Source organism: Phyllobates terribilis, unplaced genomic scaffold (assembly GCF_046119375.1).
Source record: "Phyllobates terribilis strain yellow unplaced genomic scaffold, ASM4611937v1 Scaffold_11__3_contigs__length_659146591, whole genome shotgun sequence".
Classification (NCBI taxonomy): Eukaryota; Metazoa; Chordata; class Amphibia; order Anura; family Dendrobatidae; genus Phyllobates; species Phyllobates terribilis.
This window is the reverse complement of record NW_027362771.1, coordinates 350,176,015-350,195,002: the sequence shown is the minus strand read 5'-3', so window position 1 is coordinate 350,195,002 and position 18,988 is coordinate 350,176,015. Positions and strand designations below refer to the sequence as shown.

General features: G+C 44.4%; 1 protein-coding gene and 1 pseudogene across 1 annotated transcript; both read left to right on the top strand.

Annotated features, from left to right (window-relative positions):
- Nucleotides 1-1,616: 1,616 nt before the first annotated feature.
- Nucleotides 1,617-2,549, top strand: LOC141167275 (olfactory receptor 5I1-like). The gene has a single exon (XM_073654705.1). The coding sequence runs from the start codon at nt 1,617-1,619 to the stop codon at nt 2,547-2,549; it is 933 nt and encodes a 310-aa protein (XP_073510806.1).
- A 142-nt stretch (nt 2,550-2,691) lies between these two features.
- On the top strand, nt 2,692-7,557 carry LOC141167273 (olfactory receptor 5AR1-like; annotated as a pseudogene).
- Nucleotides 7,558-18,988: the final 11,431 nt, after the last annotated feature.

Genomic DNA, 18,988 nt, shown 5'->3' with positions numbered 1-18,988 from the left:
TGTACTGAACTGCCACCCTAAGATGGCTTTCCTATATATATCTACTACTATGGTGCTCCCTTAAACTACTTCCTCCACCCACACCCACTACTGGTTGCCCCTACCTTTGGGTTCCCCCCACTCCAGCTAGGGTCAGGGCTCAGCAGAAAACATACATTGCGTCTTGCCCCTCAAGCCGGCCTGGAGCAGTGTAGTGTTGGATGCAGGTGTTGGGGTTCCGGGCAGCACTCCCTTCTTACCTGAGAGAAGGAGACACCACACCTCTGGGTGAGGTGCAGTACCTCTGTGGTGACTGAACCCTCAGGGGCGCCACAGTTGCCTTCTCACCAAACTGCTTGACTATTGTCCAGTAGCCCATCCCAGCTTTGTGCAGGTCTGAAATTTTGTCCCTGGTGTCCTTAGACAGCTCTTTTGTCATGGCCATGGGGGAGAGGTTCAAGTGTGATTGAGTGTGTAGACAGGTGTCTTTCACACAGGTAATGAGTTCAAACAGGTCTCAGTCTGTGAGATCCAGAATTCTTGCTGGTTGGCAGGTGAGCAAATTGTTTTTTTTGTAATCTTGCCTGAAGAAGGAGCCTCTGTGCTCTGAAAGCTTGCATATATATATATATTTTCTGGTTAGCCAATAAAGGTATCACCCCAAGAATACTTTTCTCATTTTTGGCATACAAGTATTTACATCGATTTGACTTAGCACCAAATTCATGAATCGCGTGCACCATTTTGAGGAATTTGGAGCCAAAAAACGGTAACAAATACCAGAATAAAAAAGGAAAGTGACTTAAAAAAAAGCTCAAATGATGAATCAAAGCCATTCTCTATCATGTTTCCATTTCTCTGGTGCTACTTGTAGGAATTACAGAACAAGATTTCTTTTAAAATCTGTTTCTCATTTTTATAAATGTCAGAAAGTGACGTTTAGCAGTTGATGTTGTTATTCTAAGATGCCTAGAATGATCCATTCAATTAGTTCAGACCATCTATTGTGTAAATGAAAAGTATGACTAATGCGAGGTTCACACTAGCTTTTATTTCCCATTCAAAGGGACTTTTTACATGGGGCCCCATATGCGTAGGTTGCAGTGAAAAGACATGAAAAGTTTATCATTATTTGTACTTTAATTGGACCTGTGCGTCTTTTCCTCTTTTCTTTAGTCTCTCAGTGATCTGAATAGTTTCTCCACTCAATATTTCCATTATTTCTAATTATATCTGATGACTGATTGTATTGGCCTCCTTAGTTGTCGAGCTCCATAACAACGGCTAGGACCTCTACCTATAGGGACTTGAAGTTGAATCTCCCGCAGTAAATTCTATTAATTTCCCTACAGACAGATGTCTGGGATAAATACAGATAACAAATAAGTCATTAATAATGATCAATTATGGGACAATTAGAAATAATAAATCCTTTTGGAACAATGCTGCTCTCAGATTGTGCAGCTCAAGAGCTTCAAAACGAATGCTTTATAAAAGTCGTGATTGCAGACATTATTCTGTGCTTTTTGCTGCCTTGCTGCCTGCAGTTTTACATACCCACATATAGTTTGAAATAAAAATATTTCTGTTCCTTTTTTTAAAAATGGAATGTTAAGCTGACACATGGAACCACAAGAATGAAGAATGAAACACGTGTGACAGAATTCATTCTCTCTGGTCTCTCCTCAAACCCAAAGCTCCAGCTTCTTCTCTATCTGCTCTGCCTAATAGTCTACATGATAACTTTGCTGGGTAATCTTATGATCATTGTATTAATTAGAGTTGCTCCTGGATTGCAGACACCAATGTACTTTTTTCTTATGAATTTATCATTTGTAGATGTCCTTTATTCATCATCTATTACACCCAACATTATTGCCAACATCTTCTCTGAAATCAGAACAATCTCCATTATCGCTTGTGCAATACAAATGTTTTTATTCATTGCCCTGGCGAGCACAGAAGGGATGATACTTGCAGTGATGGCTTATGACCGATATGTAGCTATATGTAAACCTCTGTATTATACAGTCATTATGAGCAAAGTGACGTGTGTTAAATTTATTATTTTAGTGTACACAGCAGGATGTCTTAACTCATTAATTCATACATGTGCGGCATTTCGCCTCCGGTTCTGTCGGTCTAATCGTGTCAACCATTTCTATTGTGATATCAATCCCATCTTAAGACTTTCATGTGAAGATACATTTCTTAACCAAGTTTTCTTATTTGTTTTTGCTGGTTCTATTGAAGTGGGCTCTTTTTTATGTATTGTGATATCATATGTCTACATTGTATTTGCCATATTTAGACTTGGGTCTACTAGAGGTAGGAGCAAGTCTTTATCCACTTGTGTCTCTCACTTAACTTGTGTAGCCTTATTCTACTGCCCGGTTTTCTTTATGTACTTGCGACCAAATTCTGCATATGCCGTGGATCAGGACTGGGTAGTGTCAGTGTTCTATACAGTAATAATACCTATGTTGAATCCAATGATCTATAGTTTAAGAAATCAGGATGTTAAAAAAGCTCTGCTGCAACTTAATGTAAGTAGGATTCGCTGTGTATAGATATAGCAGAACCACAATGATTCTATCACATGATGTCAGCTTTGCTGCATGTATATCCAAATGGGGTCAGGACCTAAATGACATTAAATTAAAAAAATAGTATAATGATAATTTGAAAAATCCTGGATCAAATAAATCCTAGATGACTCAAAATGCTGAAATGAGTGATCAGAGTTTATATTTCATGAATGCTTTCTTTCACTTACTGTCCTGTGGTTTTGGTTTGGTTTAATGCTCACCATTTGGTCTTTATTAGTGATGAGCAAGCACTAAAATGCTCGGGTGCTCATTGTTCAAGTCGAGCAAATTGGAACGCTCAAGTGCTCGGTCCGAGTAACGAGCCCAATGTAAGTCTATGGGAAACTAGAGCATTTTTCAGGCCGCTCCCCCCGGCAGTCTGCAGAGGGCCTAAAAAATTGCCCAAATCGATGGGAACAGTGCTCAAATGACATGGGAACAGCATGGGGAAGACCCATGGAAGCATTTCTGACTCCCAGGTCACTGCTGTCAACAATGTTGTCAGAGGTATTATGCCACTTTTACAGACTCACAATAACATGCAAAAACAAAACCAAAATGGATTTTTCTGGGAAATATGTTAAAGAACATCCTTTCCAGTGTAATGACTTGTATATAAGGGAAATTAAATAACCAAAAACAAAAATGCTCTTCCACACCTTGGGCTATGTTCACACGTAATGTTTTTGATGCGTTTTTGCACTTTTGCATTGCTTTCAACCAAGACAAATGCATTCACTGGGAAATGTCATTTTAACATTTTACAACCTTATCTGGCCATTTGGTGTGTGACACATCATCAGACACATGCATACAGTGCTGAATAGACATGGGAACAGCATGGGTAAGACCCCTGTAAGCATCTCTGACTCCCAGGTCATTGCTTAAAAGTGTGCCTATCATAAGTGATCCTTGTCGCATGCGAAGAAGTCTCCTGCCATGCACCTGTCGTTGCAGACTTGTAACAATCACCGTCCATGTCCTTGTCCCAGCGTAGCGTTCAGTTGTCTCTACCCCATTCCTTGGAATGCAAGCGCAAGTATGCAGCCAGCCACCCATCTACCTACAGGCTGCAATACTATACTGCCAAATTTTTGACAGCTGCTTGCACTTGAAATGTGGCCTTTTAGGCTCGTGGAGGCAGAAGCTGTCCACCACCTCATGATGGTGGCCGGGTGTCCATACTCGGTCCACATCCGCCTATATTTCTCCTGGTGTCGTCTCCGCCTTCCACAAGCAGGGGTCCCACAACATTACCCATGCCCTCCCCCAGGGAAGTACTGCCTAACCACAAACACATGGACAGGTGAATGTGGCCAGGGACGGTACGGTGCCAGTCCACATTAAAAAAGTAGCCATAGAGTGTCCAGGAACCTACCCAAACATATTTCTTAGCCAGGGTTGCTTCTCGGCAGGGTTGGACGGGCCCACCAGAGAATCCTCTAGTGTGCCTTTGCTTCTACTTCAGGAGAGTTCATGATAGCGCAAACTTTGCAGCTGCTATGGGGCTCTTGAGTGGGGGAAAAATTTGAGCCCTCAGAATCAAATCCTCTGGTGGGCCCAGTGTTTTTCAGTTTGAAACTGCTTCTCAGTGCAGTTGTATTTCACCACAGCCATATTCTTTAGCTTGGTGAAAGGACTGTCATAGAGGGAAACCGTATCTACTCCGGCTGTCATTTCTCCGTCACCACCAGGTTCCGCCCATTGTCACAAATGACCATGCCTGGCTGTATGTTCAGTGGTGAGAGCCACAGATCAGGCTGCTGTGTTACAGCTTTCAACAACTCTGCAGCGGTGGGCGGTTTGTCACCTAAGCATTAAGCATGTTATCTTCAGCACAGCCTGTTGCCGCATGGCCAAGGCAGTGCTGCAGTGCTTTCAGCTTGTGAATGATGTGGTAATTTCGGAGATGGATGCCGAACTGGAGGAGGAGGTGCAGGAGCTGAACAATGTGATTACATTGAGGTTACATTGGCGAGTCTGGTTTTTATACTAAACAAATATCCTACTGTGTTTTTATTTTATTTTATTTCTTTTTTTATGCTATTTTTTAAGACAAATGCATTCATCGGGAAATGTCATTTTAGCATTTTTACAACCTTATCTGGCCATGTGGTGTGTGACACATCATCAGACACATCCTGTTTCATTTATGATGGAGGGACTCTGAAAGTCACAAAACCTATTTTTATAGGGTCATCAGGCGGCCCTTACTATTCTTAAAGGGCCAGCAGTCAGCCCTCATTATTGTTAGAGAACCATCAGCCGGCTATGCTTTGTTGTTCCCATTATTAACGAGTGGGTCTCGTATACTGTTATTGCATATGCAGTGACTGCAAGGGCTGCCAAAAATTTGGACGCAACCCAATACCCCTTTGAAGAGACATATAGGAAGGTCTCAGAAAAAAAATGTTCCCATTATAAAGCAGCAAGTCTCCTACAGTGGTAATGCCCATGCTGTGATTGCAAGGGCTCTCTGATCTCTTTGTCTCTTGCAAGGGGCATTGGAGTTCCTCCAAATTTTTGGCAGCCGTTGCATCACTGCATAGGCAAACACTATGGAAGACCCACTTCCTAATAATGGGAACATTGTTTTCAGGAGGCCCTCCGACCTCTACATCTCTTGTAAGGGGCATTGGAGTTCCTCCAAATTTTTGGCAGCCGTTGCTTCACTGCATAGGCAAACACTATGGGAGACCCAATTCCTAATAATGGGAATATTGTTTTCAGGAGGCCCTCCAACTTCTACGTCTCTTGTAAGGGGCATTGGAGTTCCTCCAAATTTTTGGCAGCCGTTGTTTCACTGCATAGGCAAACACTATGGGAGACCCACTTGCTAATAATGGGAACATTGTTTTCAGGAGGCCGTCCGACCTCTACGTCGCTTGCAAGGGGCATTGGAGTTCCTCCAAATTTTTGGCAGCCGTTGCTTCACTGCATAGGCAAACACTATGAGAGACCCACTTCCTAATAATGGGAACACTGTTTTCAGGAGGAACGCCGACCACTACTTCTCTTGTAAGGGGCATTGGAGTTCCTCCAAATTTTTGGCAGCCGTTCCTTAATTGCATAGGCAAATACTATGGAAGACCAACTTCCTAATAATGGGAACATTGTTTTCAGGAGGCCCTCCGACCTCTACATCTCTTGTAAGGGACATTGGAGTTAATCCAAATTTTTGGCAGCCGTTGCTTCACTGCATAGGCAAACACTATGGGAGACCCACTTCCTAATAATGGGAACATTGTTTTCAGGAGGCCCTCCAACCTCTACGTCTCTTGTAAGGGGCATTTGAGTTCCTCCAAATTTTTGTCAGCCGTTGCTTCACTGCATAGGCAAACACTATGGGAGACCCACTTCCTAATAATGGGAACATTGTTTTCAGGAGGAACGCCGACCACTATGTCTCTTGTAAGGGGCATTGGAGTTCCTCCAAATTTTTGGCAGCCGTTTCTTCACTGCATAGGTAAACACTATGGGAGACCCACTTCCTAATAATGGGAACATTGTTTTTAGGAGGCTCTCTGACCTCTGTGTCTCTTGCAAGGGGCATTGGAGCTCCTCCTAATTTTTCGCAGCATTGCTTCATTGCATAAGCAAACACTATGGAAGACCCACTTCCTAATAATGGGAGTATTTTTTGCAGGAGGCCCTCCGACCTCTACGTCTCTTGCAAGGGGCATTGGAGTTCCTCCAAACTTTTGGCAGCCGTTGCAGTCACTGCATACGCAACAACCGTTAGTAACTCGTTAATAATGGAAACAGCAAAGCATAGCCGACTGATGGCTCTCTAACAATAGCGAGAGCCGACTGCTGCCCTTTAAGAATAGTAAGGGCTGCCTGATGATAGTATAAAAATAGGCTTTGTGACTTTCAGAGTCCCTCCATCATAAATGAAACAGCATGTGTCTGATGATGTGTCACACACCACATGTCCAGATAAGGTTGTAAAATGTTAAAATTACATTTCCTGGTGAATGCATTTGTCTTGGTTGAAAGCAATGCAAAAGTGCAAAAACGCATCAAAAATGCTACGTGTGAACATAGCGCAAGGTGTGGAAGAGCATTTTTGTTTTTGTATATATGTTTTGCCTTATATACAAGTCATTATCCTGGAAAGGATGTTCCTTAACATATTTCCAAGGAAATTTTTTGTATGTTTTCTTGTGAGTCTGTAAAGGTGGCGTAATACCTCTAACAACATTGTTGACAGCAGTGACCTGGCTGTCAGAAATTCTTCCAGGGGTCTTCCCCATGCTGTTCCCATGTCATTCATGTAATTTGAGCACTGTGCCCATTGATTTGGGCAATTTTTAGGCTCTCTGCAGACCGCCGGGGAGAGCGCCGGAAAAATGCTCGCGTTTCCCAGACTTTTATTGGGCTCATTACTCGATCCGAGCACTCGAGTATTCCAATTTGTTTGATGCGAACAACGATCACCCGAGCATTTTAGTGCTCACTCATCACTAGTAGCTATATGTAAACCTCTGTATTATACAGTCATTATAAATAAAGTGATGTGTGTTCAATTTGTTATCTCAGTGTACACAGCAGGATGTCTTAATTCATTAATTCATACATGTACTGCATTTAGCCTCCCGTTCTGTCGGTCTAATCGTGTCAACCATTTCTATTGTGATATATTAATCCCATCCTGAGACTTTCATGTGAAGATACATTTCTTAACCAAATTTTCTTATTTGTTTTTGCTGGTTCTATTGAAGTGGGCTCTTTTTCATGTATTGTGATATTATATGTCTACATTGTATTTGCCGTATTTAGAATTGGTTCTTCTAGAGGTAGGAGCTTTACTTGTGTAGCCTTATTCTACTGCCCGGCTTTCCTCATGTACTTGTGACCAAATTCTGCATATGCCGTGGATCAGGACTGGGTAGTGTCAGTGTTCTATACAATAGTAATACCTATGTTGAATCCCATGATCTATAGTTTAAGAAATCAGGATGTTAAAAAAAGCTCTGGTGCAACTTAATGTAAATAGGATTCGCTGTGTATAGATATAGCAGAACCACAATATTGTATCACATGATGTCAGCTTTGCTGCATATATATCCAAATGAGGTCAGGACATAAATGACATTAAATTAAAAAAAATAGTATAATGATAACTTGAAAAATCCTGGATCAAATAAAACCAGATGACTCAAAATGCCTAAATGAGTGATCAGAGTTTATATTTCATGAATGCTTTCTTTCACTTACTGTCCTGTGGTTTTGGTTTGGTTGAATGCTCACCATTTGGTGTTTGTGTTTGCATTACCAGTTGAATTTTCCTGAAAACCGTATAGACCAACATATGCAACTATATGCCTATTTTGTGTCAATGTCAATACAAAATGTACACCATGCAGTATATGGATGTTGTTTATGCCTGCATTTGCACATTAATGGATATAGAAAAGTAAAGTGCAGTGTATGTTCAGTGGGGAAAATAAGTATTTGATGCACTGCCGATTTTTCAAGTTTTCCCACCTATAAAAAATGGAGAGGTCTGTATTTTTTATCATAGATACACTTCAACTATGAGAGACAGAGAGAGAATCGTAATCTTGTATGATTTTTACATAATTAATTTGCACTTTATTGCACAAAATAAGTATTTGCTCACCTGCCAACCGGCAGTTTTGCTGCCTGCTTCTGATTGGTCAGCATCAAACAAGGAGAAGCAGTGAATGCCCCTAGTGAAAACTGTCTGATAACACCCACTTAGACTTTAAAAACTTAACTTATTAGGTACCAAATAATTTCATTGCTAATATCATAATTTCATTGCTAATACTGTATCTCCGCAACAGAGAGGCGAAGTTAGCAAAAACAAAAAAAGTTTTATTCCGCTCTGCAGCCACTATTACTATGTCCAGGTCAATAGGCAGAGACACAGCAGAGCGCAAGCATGCCTGCACTCTGCAGTGTCTGCAGGAGAATTCTCCCACGCTGTCAGTGACGTGCATGAGGTGAGCTGAGTTCATTGGACATGACCTCGGCTCATCTGGATGCCGTCACAGCCTGACACTGCAGAGCGCAAGCATGCCTGCACTTCTCAGTGTCTGCGGCATGGCAAGCTGGATGGCAGCTTTCGGCTGTGATCCAGCCTGTCATGTCAATGTAGCAGAGCTGGAGCCGTCCTGGGAACCATGGAAAGGTAAGGATGAGGTTGCTTTATTATTTTACTTTTATTGCAGAAGACATTAGCTTCAGCTGGAATGGGTGTGATGGTAAGTATGGTTTAACTTAGAACATTAAAAAATTGTGTGTTTATTTCAATTAAAGGACTTTATTGTGGGTGTTGTGTTTTTTTAAATACTTTACTAGAAATTCATGGCGGTCATGTCTAATATTGGCGTGACCCCATGAATTTCGGGCTTAGGGCCAGCTGATAATGCTGGCCCTAACCCCTTTATTACCTGGTGAGCCACTGCACCAGGGCCCTGGATGAGTTGGCTACAGCGCCAGAAGATGGCGCTTCTATGAACGCGCCATTTTCTGGGGTGGCTGCGGAGTGCAATTTGCAGACGGGGGGGGGGGCAGAAAGCTTGGGCCTCCCTGCGCTGCGGATTCCAGCCCCCAGCTGCCTAGTTGTACCTGGCTGGACACAAAAATAGGGCGAAGCCCCACTTATTTTTTTTTAATTATTTCATGAACTTCATGAAATAATAATAAAAAAAAGGGTTACCTATATTGTTGTGTCCGGCCAGGTACAAATAGGCATCTGGTGGTTGGGGGCAGCCCGTTCCTGGATGCTGTACCTGGCTGGCATACAAAAATATGGCGAAGCCAAAAGCTGCCATCCAGCTTGCCATGCCGCAGACACTGAGAAACGCAGGCATGCTTGCGCTCTGCAGTGTCTGGCTGTGACGGCAACCAGATGAGCCGAGGTCATGTCCAATGAACTCAGCTCACCTCATGCACGTCACTGACAGCGTGGGAAAATTCTCCTGCGCTCATCGCTTCAGCAGGAGAATTCTCCCACGCTGTCAGTGACGTGCATGAGGTGAGCTGAGTTCATTGGACATGACCTCGGCTCATCTTTATGCCGTCACAGCCAGACACTGAGGAGCGCAAGCATGCCTGCGCTTCTCAGTGTCTGCGGCATGGCAAGCTGGATGGCAGCTTTCGGCTGCAATCCAGCCTGTCATGTGAATTTAGCAGAGCTGGAGGCGTCGTGGGAACAATGGAAAGGTAAGGATGATGTTGGTTTATTATTTTACTTTTATTGCAGAAGACATTGGCTTCAGCTGGAATGGGCGTGATGGTAGGTATGGTTTAATTTAGAACAATAAAGAATTGTGTGTTTATTTCAATTAAAGGACTTCATTCTGGGTGTTTGTGGTTTTTTTTTAACTTTGACTATGGGGTTAGTAATGGGGGTGTCTTATAGACGCCTCTCCATTACTAACCTGGGCTTGATGTCAGCTGGCATTATAAGCTGACATCAACCCCAGCCCTATTACCCCACTGCCACCGCTACAGGGCAGTGGGAAGAGCGAGGCTAAGTGTCAGAATTGGCGCATCCAATGGATGCGCCATTTCCGGGGCGGCTGACGGCTGGTGTTTCTAGCCTGGGAGGGGGCCAATATTCACTGCACCCTTCCTGGGATATTAATATCAGCCCCCAGCTGTCTGCCTAGCCTTTGCTAGCTATTAAAATAGGGGGGACCCCACGTCATTCTTTGGGGGGTCCCCCATTTTAATAGCTAGTAAAGGCTAGGTATTCAGCTGGGGGCTGATATTAGTAGCCTGGGAAGCTCCGTGGGTATTACCCCCTTCCCAGGCTTCAAACATCTGCCCCAGCCATCTGCTTAACCTCCGCTAGAGACTAAAATTACAGGGAACCCCACGCCAATTTTTTTTAATAAATCCTTTATTTTAACACTAAATGACAAGTACAGTAATCAACATTATCACTGTACTTATTATATATGTGACTGACATGTTTCTATGTATCTAATCTATGTGTGATACTCTATTCTTTCTGTTCTAAATTGTCGGGTACCGGTGTATGCCGCTGCTGAATTGCTGGCCGGCTTTTTTAAAGAGAGTGTCTTCTGAGCAGTTTGTGAGCTTTTGGACACCTTTGAAGGTGTTTTCTATGTGTTTTCTATGTGTTTCTATGTGTTTTTGTTTGCCTGCCATTGGTTTTAACGGTGCTCGACGGTGTTCTAAGGTGTTCGACGAACAGTTCCACGAACATCCCAGTGTTCAACGAACCGAACCGAACCCGAGCACTACGGGGGTGGCTCAACACTAATAGCGAGTTGATTAGGAGCATCTAACTGGTCTGTAGGAGCCAGAACTCATAATGGTTTGTAGGGGATTAAACACTTATTTCTCACTGTAAAAATACAACCAAATTTATCTAATTTATACAATGTGATTTTCTTGATTTTTTTTTTTTAGTCTATCTATCTCTCGATGTTAAAATTAACCTACCCTTAAAATTATAGACTGTTCATGTCTTTGTCAGTGGGCAAACTTACAACAGCAAGAGATCAATTACTTACTTCCCCCACTGTACGCTTTGCCTATATTTGATTAATATTGTGATTTATAGAGGGACAATACACATGTACACATAGGATTCCTACACAGTAGATGTAAATGTCTAAGAAAAAGAAAATTTGAGCAAACACAGTATTTAAAGAGGACCTTTCACCAAATTTTTTATATTGACCCGGACATAGCAATAGTGGCTGCAGAGCGGAATAAAACTTTTTTTGTTTTTGCTAACTTCGCCTCTCTGTTGCGGAGATATTAGCAATGAAATTATGATATTAGCAATGAAATTATTTGGTACCTAATAAGTTAAGTTTTTAAAGTCTAAGTGGGTGTAATCAGACAGTTTTCACTAGGGGCATTCACTGCTTCTCCTTGTTTGATGCTGACCAATCAGAAGGCAGCAACACTCAACAGAAAGAAGAACACTCCTCACAACAGCTTAGAACAGATTTCTCAGTTCTGATCTCCTGGTCTAACTTTATGCAAAATTAGAGAGCACAAATGACTATCACCTTTTAGATAAGGTCCGCATAGGGTGTGGGGTAGCTGAGATAACCTGTGTCATATCACAAATCTTTTATTCAGCTCTCCCCATGCCCCCACCCCCCTCCATTACCTGTCTGGTGAAGTCAGTAATCAAACTAATGTTTGTTGTGCTCAACTTGTAATCACTGTGCAGTGAGTATGCAAGGTATCATTACCTCTCACAAAAGAGTAGTCCAGCATAGTAAGGTGCTTGAGCACAGCAGATATAAGTGTGATTAGTGACAACCTCAGTAATTTGCTGAGCTGATAGAAAAGGTTGTACAAAATTTGTAAAAACCCCAATACACCTTTGAAGATACATAGAGGGCCTGATTTAAAAAAAAAAATCCCATTATTAAGGAGCCGGTCTCCTATACTGTTATTGCGTATGTAGTGACTGAAAGGGCTGCCTAAATTTTGGAAAAACCCGAATACCACTTTGAAGAGACATAGAGGAGGGCCTCAGTAAAAAAAAATGTTCCCATTATAAAGGAACGGGTCTCCTATACTGTTATTACGTATGCAGTGACTGCAAGGGCTGGCAAAAAATTGGACACACTCCAATACCTCTTTGAAGAGACGTAGAGGAGGTCCTCATTAAAAAAATTGTTACCATTGTTAAGGAATGGGTCTCCTATACTGGTAATGCCCATGCAGTGACTGCAAGGGCAGTCAAAAAATTGTACGCAATCCAATAACCCTTTGAAGAGACCTAGAGGAGGTACTCATTAAAAAATTTTTTACTATTGTTAACAAATTGGTCTCCTATACTGGTAATGCCCATGCAGTGACTGCAAGGGCTGGCCAAAAATTGGATGCACTCCAATACACATTTGAAGAGATGTAGAGGAGGTCCTCATTAAAAATTTTTTTACCATTGTTAAAGGGAATCTGTCACCCCCTGGGAGATATGAGACCTATAATATGGGCATACAGGTTATAGAAAAGTAAATCTATACATACCTGTATGGCCAATAGTAGAGGTTTGATTGCAGAGAAATCTGTTTTTATCAACTCTGTTTTGCACAGGCTTTACATCCCCCAGATGCCAAGAAATCCCCGCCTATCTGTTTATTAATCCTCGAAATCCCCGCCAATGTGCTTATTTATCATATTCTCTGCCTCCCCTGCACGTCACAGGGCCCTGTGATGTGCTGCACTGGTCTCCCTCACTTCCCAGGCATGCGTAAATCGCCGCTCACATACAGCGCGCTTTGTTCCCTCCTTCCCCCATCTGCCTGTGCACTGTGCTGCAGGATTCTATTGCGCAGGTGCCAGGTAGTCAGTGACTCCCCAGCACCTGTGCAATAGAACCCTGTGGCGCAGTGCACAGACAAAATAGCCAAAGTGTATACCCATGTCTGGGTGTGAAGAGGTGCATAGGAACAGACCTACCAAAAAAAGACACTGGATTTGACTTTAAGTTACGCTGCTATCATCCAGTGGTGTTGAGAAGTCTGGCCAAATCAGTCCTTGTTCATTTTTATAAAAGTCAGTCTGTCAGCATTTTCAGTTGACAACCGGGTGTCAGTTATAATGCCCCAGGAGGCACTAAAAACCCACTCTGACAAAACGCTAGTGGCAGGACAGGACAGGACCTCCAAGGCGTAGAGAGCCAGTTCACGCCACGTGTCCAGCTTGGATACCCAATAATTATAATGCACAGAGGAATTAAGGAGGACGTTGGTACGGTCGGCAAGGTAGTCCTTTAGCATCTTCCAAAACTTTTCCCTCCTTGTCAGAATATCCCATGCATCAGGGCCTGGGTGCTGGGAGAGACTGAGAAAATTGTCCTACACCTTTGAAAGTGTTACCCTGCCTCTACTGCATAGTATTTGTGTCTCCCTTGCCTGTACTCCTTGGTTATCCAAGGAACTGTGACCTCTGCCGCGAGTGTTTTCAGATGGAAGTTTTTTTAACAATTCTGCAACAAGGGCCTTCTGCAACAAGGGCAACATTTTACTAGACCTCTCCACCACTATAATGAAAGATAGAAAGCTCTCCTTGTAGAGTGGGTCTAGAAGTGTGACCAACCAGTAATTACTGTCGGCCAAAATGCATACAATGTGAGGGTTACGGGAAAGGCAGCAGAACATAAAGTCAGCCATGTGTGCCAGACTGCCACCAGCCAAGTCTTCCCTGTCCTGAACAAGAGGACAACTGTCCATGCTCTCCTCCTCAGTCTCCCTTTCCTCAGGACATCCACGCTGAACAGACGGTATGAGTGTGTTGCGGGTAGTACCGTCTGTAGCGCAAGAAAACAACTCCTGTTCCTTATCATCCTCTTCGTCCTCCTCCACATTAGCACCCAATCCGCATCGGGATGAGATGAGGCTAGGCTGTGTGGCATCACCTTGTATGGTTCCTTGCTCCATCTCATCGTGCTGCGCCTGCAATGCCTCCTCTTAAATTGTGAACAGCGAGCGTTTCAGAATACAGAGAAGCGGGATGGTAACGCTAATTATGACGTCATCGCCGTTCACCATCTTGGTGGAGTCCTCAAAGTTTTGGAGAATGACACAGATGTCTGACATCCATGCCCACTCCTCAGTTCTTATGTGCAGAGGCTGACCTGAATGCCAACAGGCATGTTGAAGCTGGTACTCAACAACTGCTCTCTGCTGCTCACAAATCCTTCCCAACATCTGCAAGGTTGAGTTCCAATGTAGCACCCTGAGGATTCGGCTGCTACAGGGGTATTGCACCTCAACCCAGAGGTGTGATATTCCACTCCCGGGTAAGGATGGAGTGTGGAACTGAGCTCAGTTAGCTGCATACACTACATACATCCCATTTCCGAGGGACAGACCGATGGTACTCCCACTAGGTATATGTGCAGGTACGACAGTGTCTGTCCCTGGCTGGAGTGGGAGGGGGGTGGAACATCCCAGTAGTGTAGGGGCAGATAGGGGGAGCAGTCTGGGTAATGCTAGGAGCTCATTGGGTGCTGGTCACCTGAGCTCACACATAGAGGGAGTATATAAGGTGGGAACCATCTTAGATCAGGGTCAGTCTTCTGTAGAGGGTTAGTCAGTCCTGAGAGAGGTCCAGGAGCGCCTGCAGAGAGAAGAGAGAGGAGAAGAGAAGGACCCAGAGGGGGAGAAGAAGGAACCCCAAGAACCCAGAATTAGACCAGAAGGGTGAAGGGTTGGCACGCAAGGGAACCGGATCCCAAATTAGTGGAGGAGAGAAACAACCCTCAGCTAAGAACCGGAGGCTGCGACATTACATGTGGAGCAGCCCCTCACTAAGTCCACTAAGAAGGCACACCAGGCATAGGGTCAGGGAACCCCGAAGAGGTGCACCCACCAAGAGGCCCGAGGGAGCCGGATATAAGTGGACCCCTGGTGAGAAAGGCCAGTAGGAAGGACAGTCAGAAAGGGAGCTCAGGACCACGCTCCAGAATTGCTTGGGGGTTGGCCGAGTCCAGGACCTGGTGGACGCAGCACGGCTCGGGCGGTCACTCAAGGCCAGAGTGACCAACAGAACAGCAGTAAGTAAAAACCCTGAACTGCACAGCCCGACTCTGAGTCTTCTTACCATCCACACTGCACCACCACTACCACCATCCTCTACACCTGACCCCCTGAGGCTATACCCCTCCCGTTGGGGGTTATACTACCCGAAGCTGCACACATACCACCAGCCTCAGCGGACCCTGCTGCAGCGGCGGCCGTATTGACCGCAAATCAACGGGTGGCGTAGTCGACACAAAGAACAACTAATAACATCTGTAAAGACTGCCACACACTGAGCTTGACACCCTGGGCACGGACCGGGTCACCGCCACTCGGAGACTACAACCCCCATCTGATCCGGCTCCGGGTATTCCCCAAACAGCACTGGCCCAGGGGGCGCGTCACCAACATGTGGTGACATCGCACACAAGTCGGTGAGCTGGAAGCTGCAAATGCTGCTGAAGCATGGAAAGGGCCGCAGAAGCTGTAGGTGACTTTCTGAAATGGGCACACACGTGGTGTACTTTGACAAGCAGATCAGGCAGATCCATGTAGGTTTTGAGAAACCACTGAACCACTAGGTTGAGTACATGGGCCAGGCATGGTACGTGTGTGAGGTTACCTAGCTCCAGAGCCGCCACCAGGTTCCGGCCATTGTCACACATGACCATGCCTGGCTGTAGGTTCAGTGGTGACAGTCAAAGATCTGCATGCTCTGTTACAGTTGTCAACAACTCTTCAGAGGTGTGCGGTTTGTCCCCTAAGCATATTAGCCTCAGCAGTGCCTGTTGCTGCTTGGCCAAGGCAGTGCTGCAGAGCTTCCAACTGTAGTGGTCACTTCGGAGAAGGAGGCTGAGGAGGAGGAGTGGGAGGGGGATTGACGTGCACGTACAACAGCGGAACAAGCAGTGGTGTCACCCGCAGACAGTTTCTGGACCCTGGCATTTGGCCCACCTAGTCAGGTTCTTTGCTGTCAAGTGCCTGAGCATGCTGGTGGTGGTCAGCAGGGGCTGGCTGGCAAATTTTGGCCTGGGGGGCAAACTCACAGCAGTGGGCCACACGTTGTGGCGGCCCGTTTTAACCTCCTGCATAAAATCAGCAAAAGTAACAAGGCTGCAAAAGACAGTTATTGGGATCGAGCACACATGTGCAATCCTATATATACATTAATGATCTGTTAATAACATCGTAATCATTCAGAAAGAGCAAGAATTAGATTTACTTACCGTATTTTCTTTTAGTTGTAGGTGATGCGGAATAAATCTATCTGAAACATAATTTACATTTGTAAAAAAACAAGGCCACATTAACATACATGGTACGAATCTAGAATAAGGTGTGCTCTATATTACAACTGCAGCATCAGCCAAAATACTGGGGTTGTTCACTACTAGGACAACCCTTTCTTAAATTAAATATTTGGCCCCGATAAAAAAAATAAAATAATAAACCACTACTCCCCTCCTGTGCGGGCTCCGTTCCAGCAGTGTCGGCGGTGCTGATTGGGTGCCGGGATCATGTGTCATTCCACCGCATCAGAGCCCCGGGACCGCGAGTGTCGACACTGCTGGTACAGAACTGACATGGGAGGTGAGTATAGTTTTTTTTTTCATTTTATCAGGGCCGAACATTTAGTTCAAGAAGGGGTTGTCCTAGTAGTCAAAAACTCCTTTAAAGAATTCAAAGGTAACACTCTGCAGACTGAATCAATCACATCAATAATTGATATGTTCAACTGTATTTATACCAGGTATATGTTTTTTTAGGAGTATTATATATGTTGTGCTTTAGCATACAGACATAGACGTAAGCATAGGTGTACTAGATCTGACCATCACACTCAATGGCTCAGCGGTGCCTCTAAATACCTCATTTGTATCTTTTCATATGTACATCCTAGGCCAAAGCGAGATCGTAATGTCTTTTCTGTTTTAGGAATAAACAAGTGGAATCGATGTGCAAAATGGAGACCCCTGTGCTGCTGTTTGTATCAGTTACACAAAAGATCTGTTTTATGCATAAAATTACACTTGTCTATTCCTAAAACAGAAAAGACAAATGGCATTCCCCAATGTCGGCCCTTACAGATTTATTAAACTGGCCCCAAACATCAAATTGTTTTTACACCCATAAACATTTCTAATCACACGTATTCGCACACAATAATACACTATTCGGCCCCATTCAGACATCAGTGTTTTTCACGTACGCAAAAAAAAATTGTGTCAGTGTATGTTCCATGTGTCCATTTTTACCATCAATGTTTTTCACAGATGAATAAATAAATTACAAAGCTTCTCCTATCCATTGCAATATTAAGGGGGTTGTCCACTACTCGGACAACCCCTTTTGAATACCTACCATATTTTTCGGACTATAAGAGGCACCGGACCATAAGACGCACCTAGGTTTTAGAAGAGGAAACTTGAAAAAAAATTAAGCAAAAAATATGGTGATGCCCTGTTAAGGGGGATGGGGCCTGCTGCTGACACTGTTATTGGGATAATGTCCCTCAATTCTGTTAATATCCCCCATCCTTGTATATATGGCCCCCTCCTTCCTGTTATATATGGCCCTAACCCCATCCTGATATGCATGGCCCCCCTCATCCATCTTCCTGGTATGCATTGCACCCTTCATCCTGGTATGCATGGCATCCCTCATACTGGTATGTATGGCACCTTCATCCCTCTTCCTGGTATGTATGACACCTTCATTCCTCATCCCTGTATATATGGCCCCCCTCATCCTGGTATGTATGGCCCCCCTCATCCCCATACTGGTATGTATGCCACCCTTCCTGGTATGTATGGCACCTTCATCTCTCTTCCTGGTATGTATGGCACCTTCATTCCTCATCCTGGTATGTATACCCCCCTTCATCCTGGTATGTATGGCACCCTTCATCCCAGTATGTATGGCCCCCTCATCCCTCTTCCTTGTATGTATGGCACCCTTCATCCCTCTTCCTGGTATGCTTGGCACCCCTCATCCTGGTATGCTTGGCACCCCCTGATCCCCGTCACGCTGCATAGAAAAAAAATAAACAATCATACTCACCTCCTCTCTCCTCCAGCACTGCGTCCTGCTCTGCTGCCGACAGGGTTCTCACTGTGTGAGCCGCGCATGGCATAACTGCTATGCGCCCTCACACAGTGAGATGCTGTGCCAGAATAGTCACTGGTCCCCATGCCGGGACTCTGTGCGTGGGGAGCAGTGATCATTCATTCTCCCTAATAGCGCACACACTGCGGCCGCAGTGCGGCTCCTGCTGACGCTCTGCAGTCAGTGTGCCTGCTATTAAAGCTATTCATGGTCTTTAATAGCGGGCACACTGACCGCCAGCCGCAGCAAGAGCCGCGCTGCGGCTACAGTGTGCGCGCTATTAGGGACAGCATCTCACTGTGTGAGGGCGCATGGCTGAAGCACTGGCTCCGGAGGTGAGTTTAGGTGTTATGCTTTTAATTGGGGATATATAGGGATTGAGAAGGGCTTGTCCGAGTAGTGGACAACCCCTTCAAACAAGGACAGTACACTGATGCCATTTGTCTGCTGTATGTGTTTTTCACAGTCCCATAGACTTGTATTGCCACTTTTCATCCGTACTGCTGGAAAAAAAAACACACACGTTCCATGAAAAAACTTGAACATATAACAGCCCCATAAACTATAATTGGTACTTGGACTTTTACTCAGAAGCAGACAACTTCAAGCAGAAAGAAACAGATTAATTAGATAAAGAGCTTTGCTATCTTTGGCGCTCCCAATGAGGATGAACGGACACCCCCAGTGTCCCAGTTGTTCTTGGGACACTGGGGGTCCCATCAGGAAATTATCCCCTACTATGTGGCACAACAGCTTTAAAGGGAACTCATGAGCTGATTCATGCTGCCCAAACTGCAGGCGACGTGAACCAGATCCTGG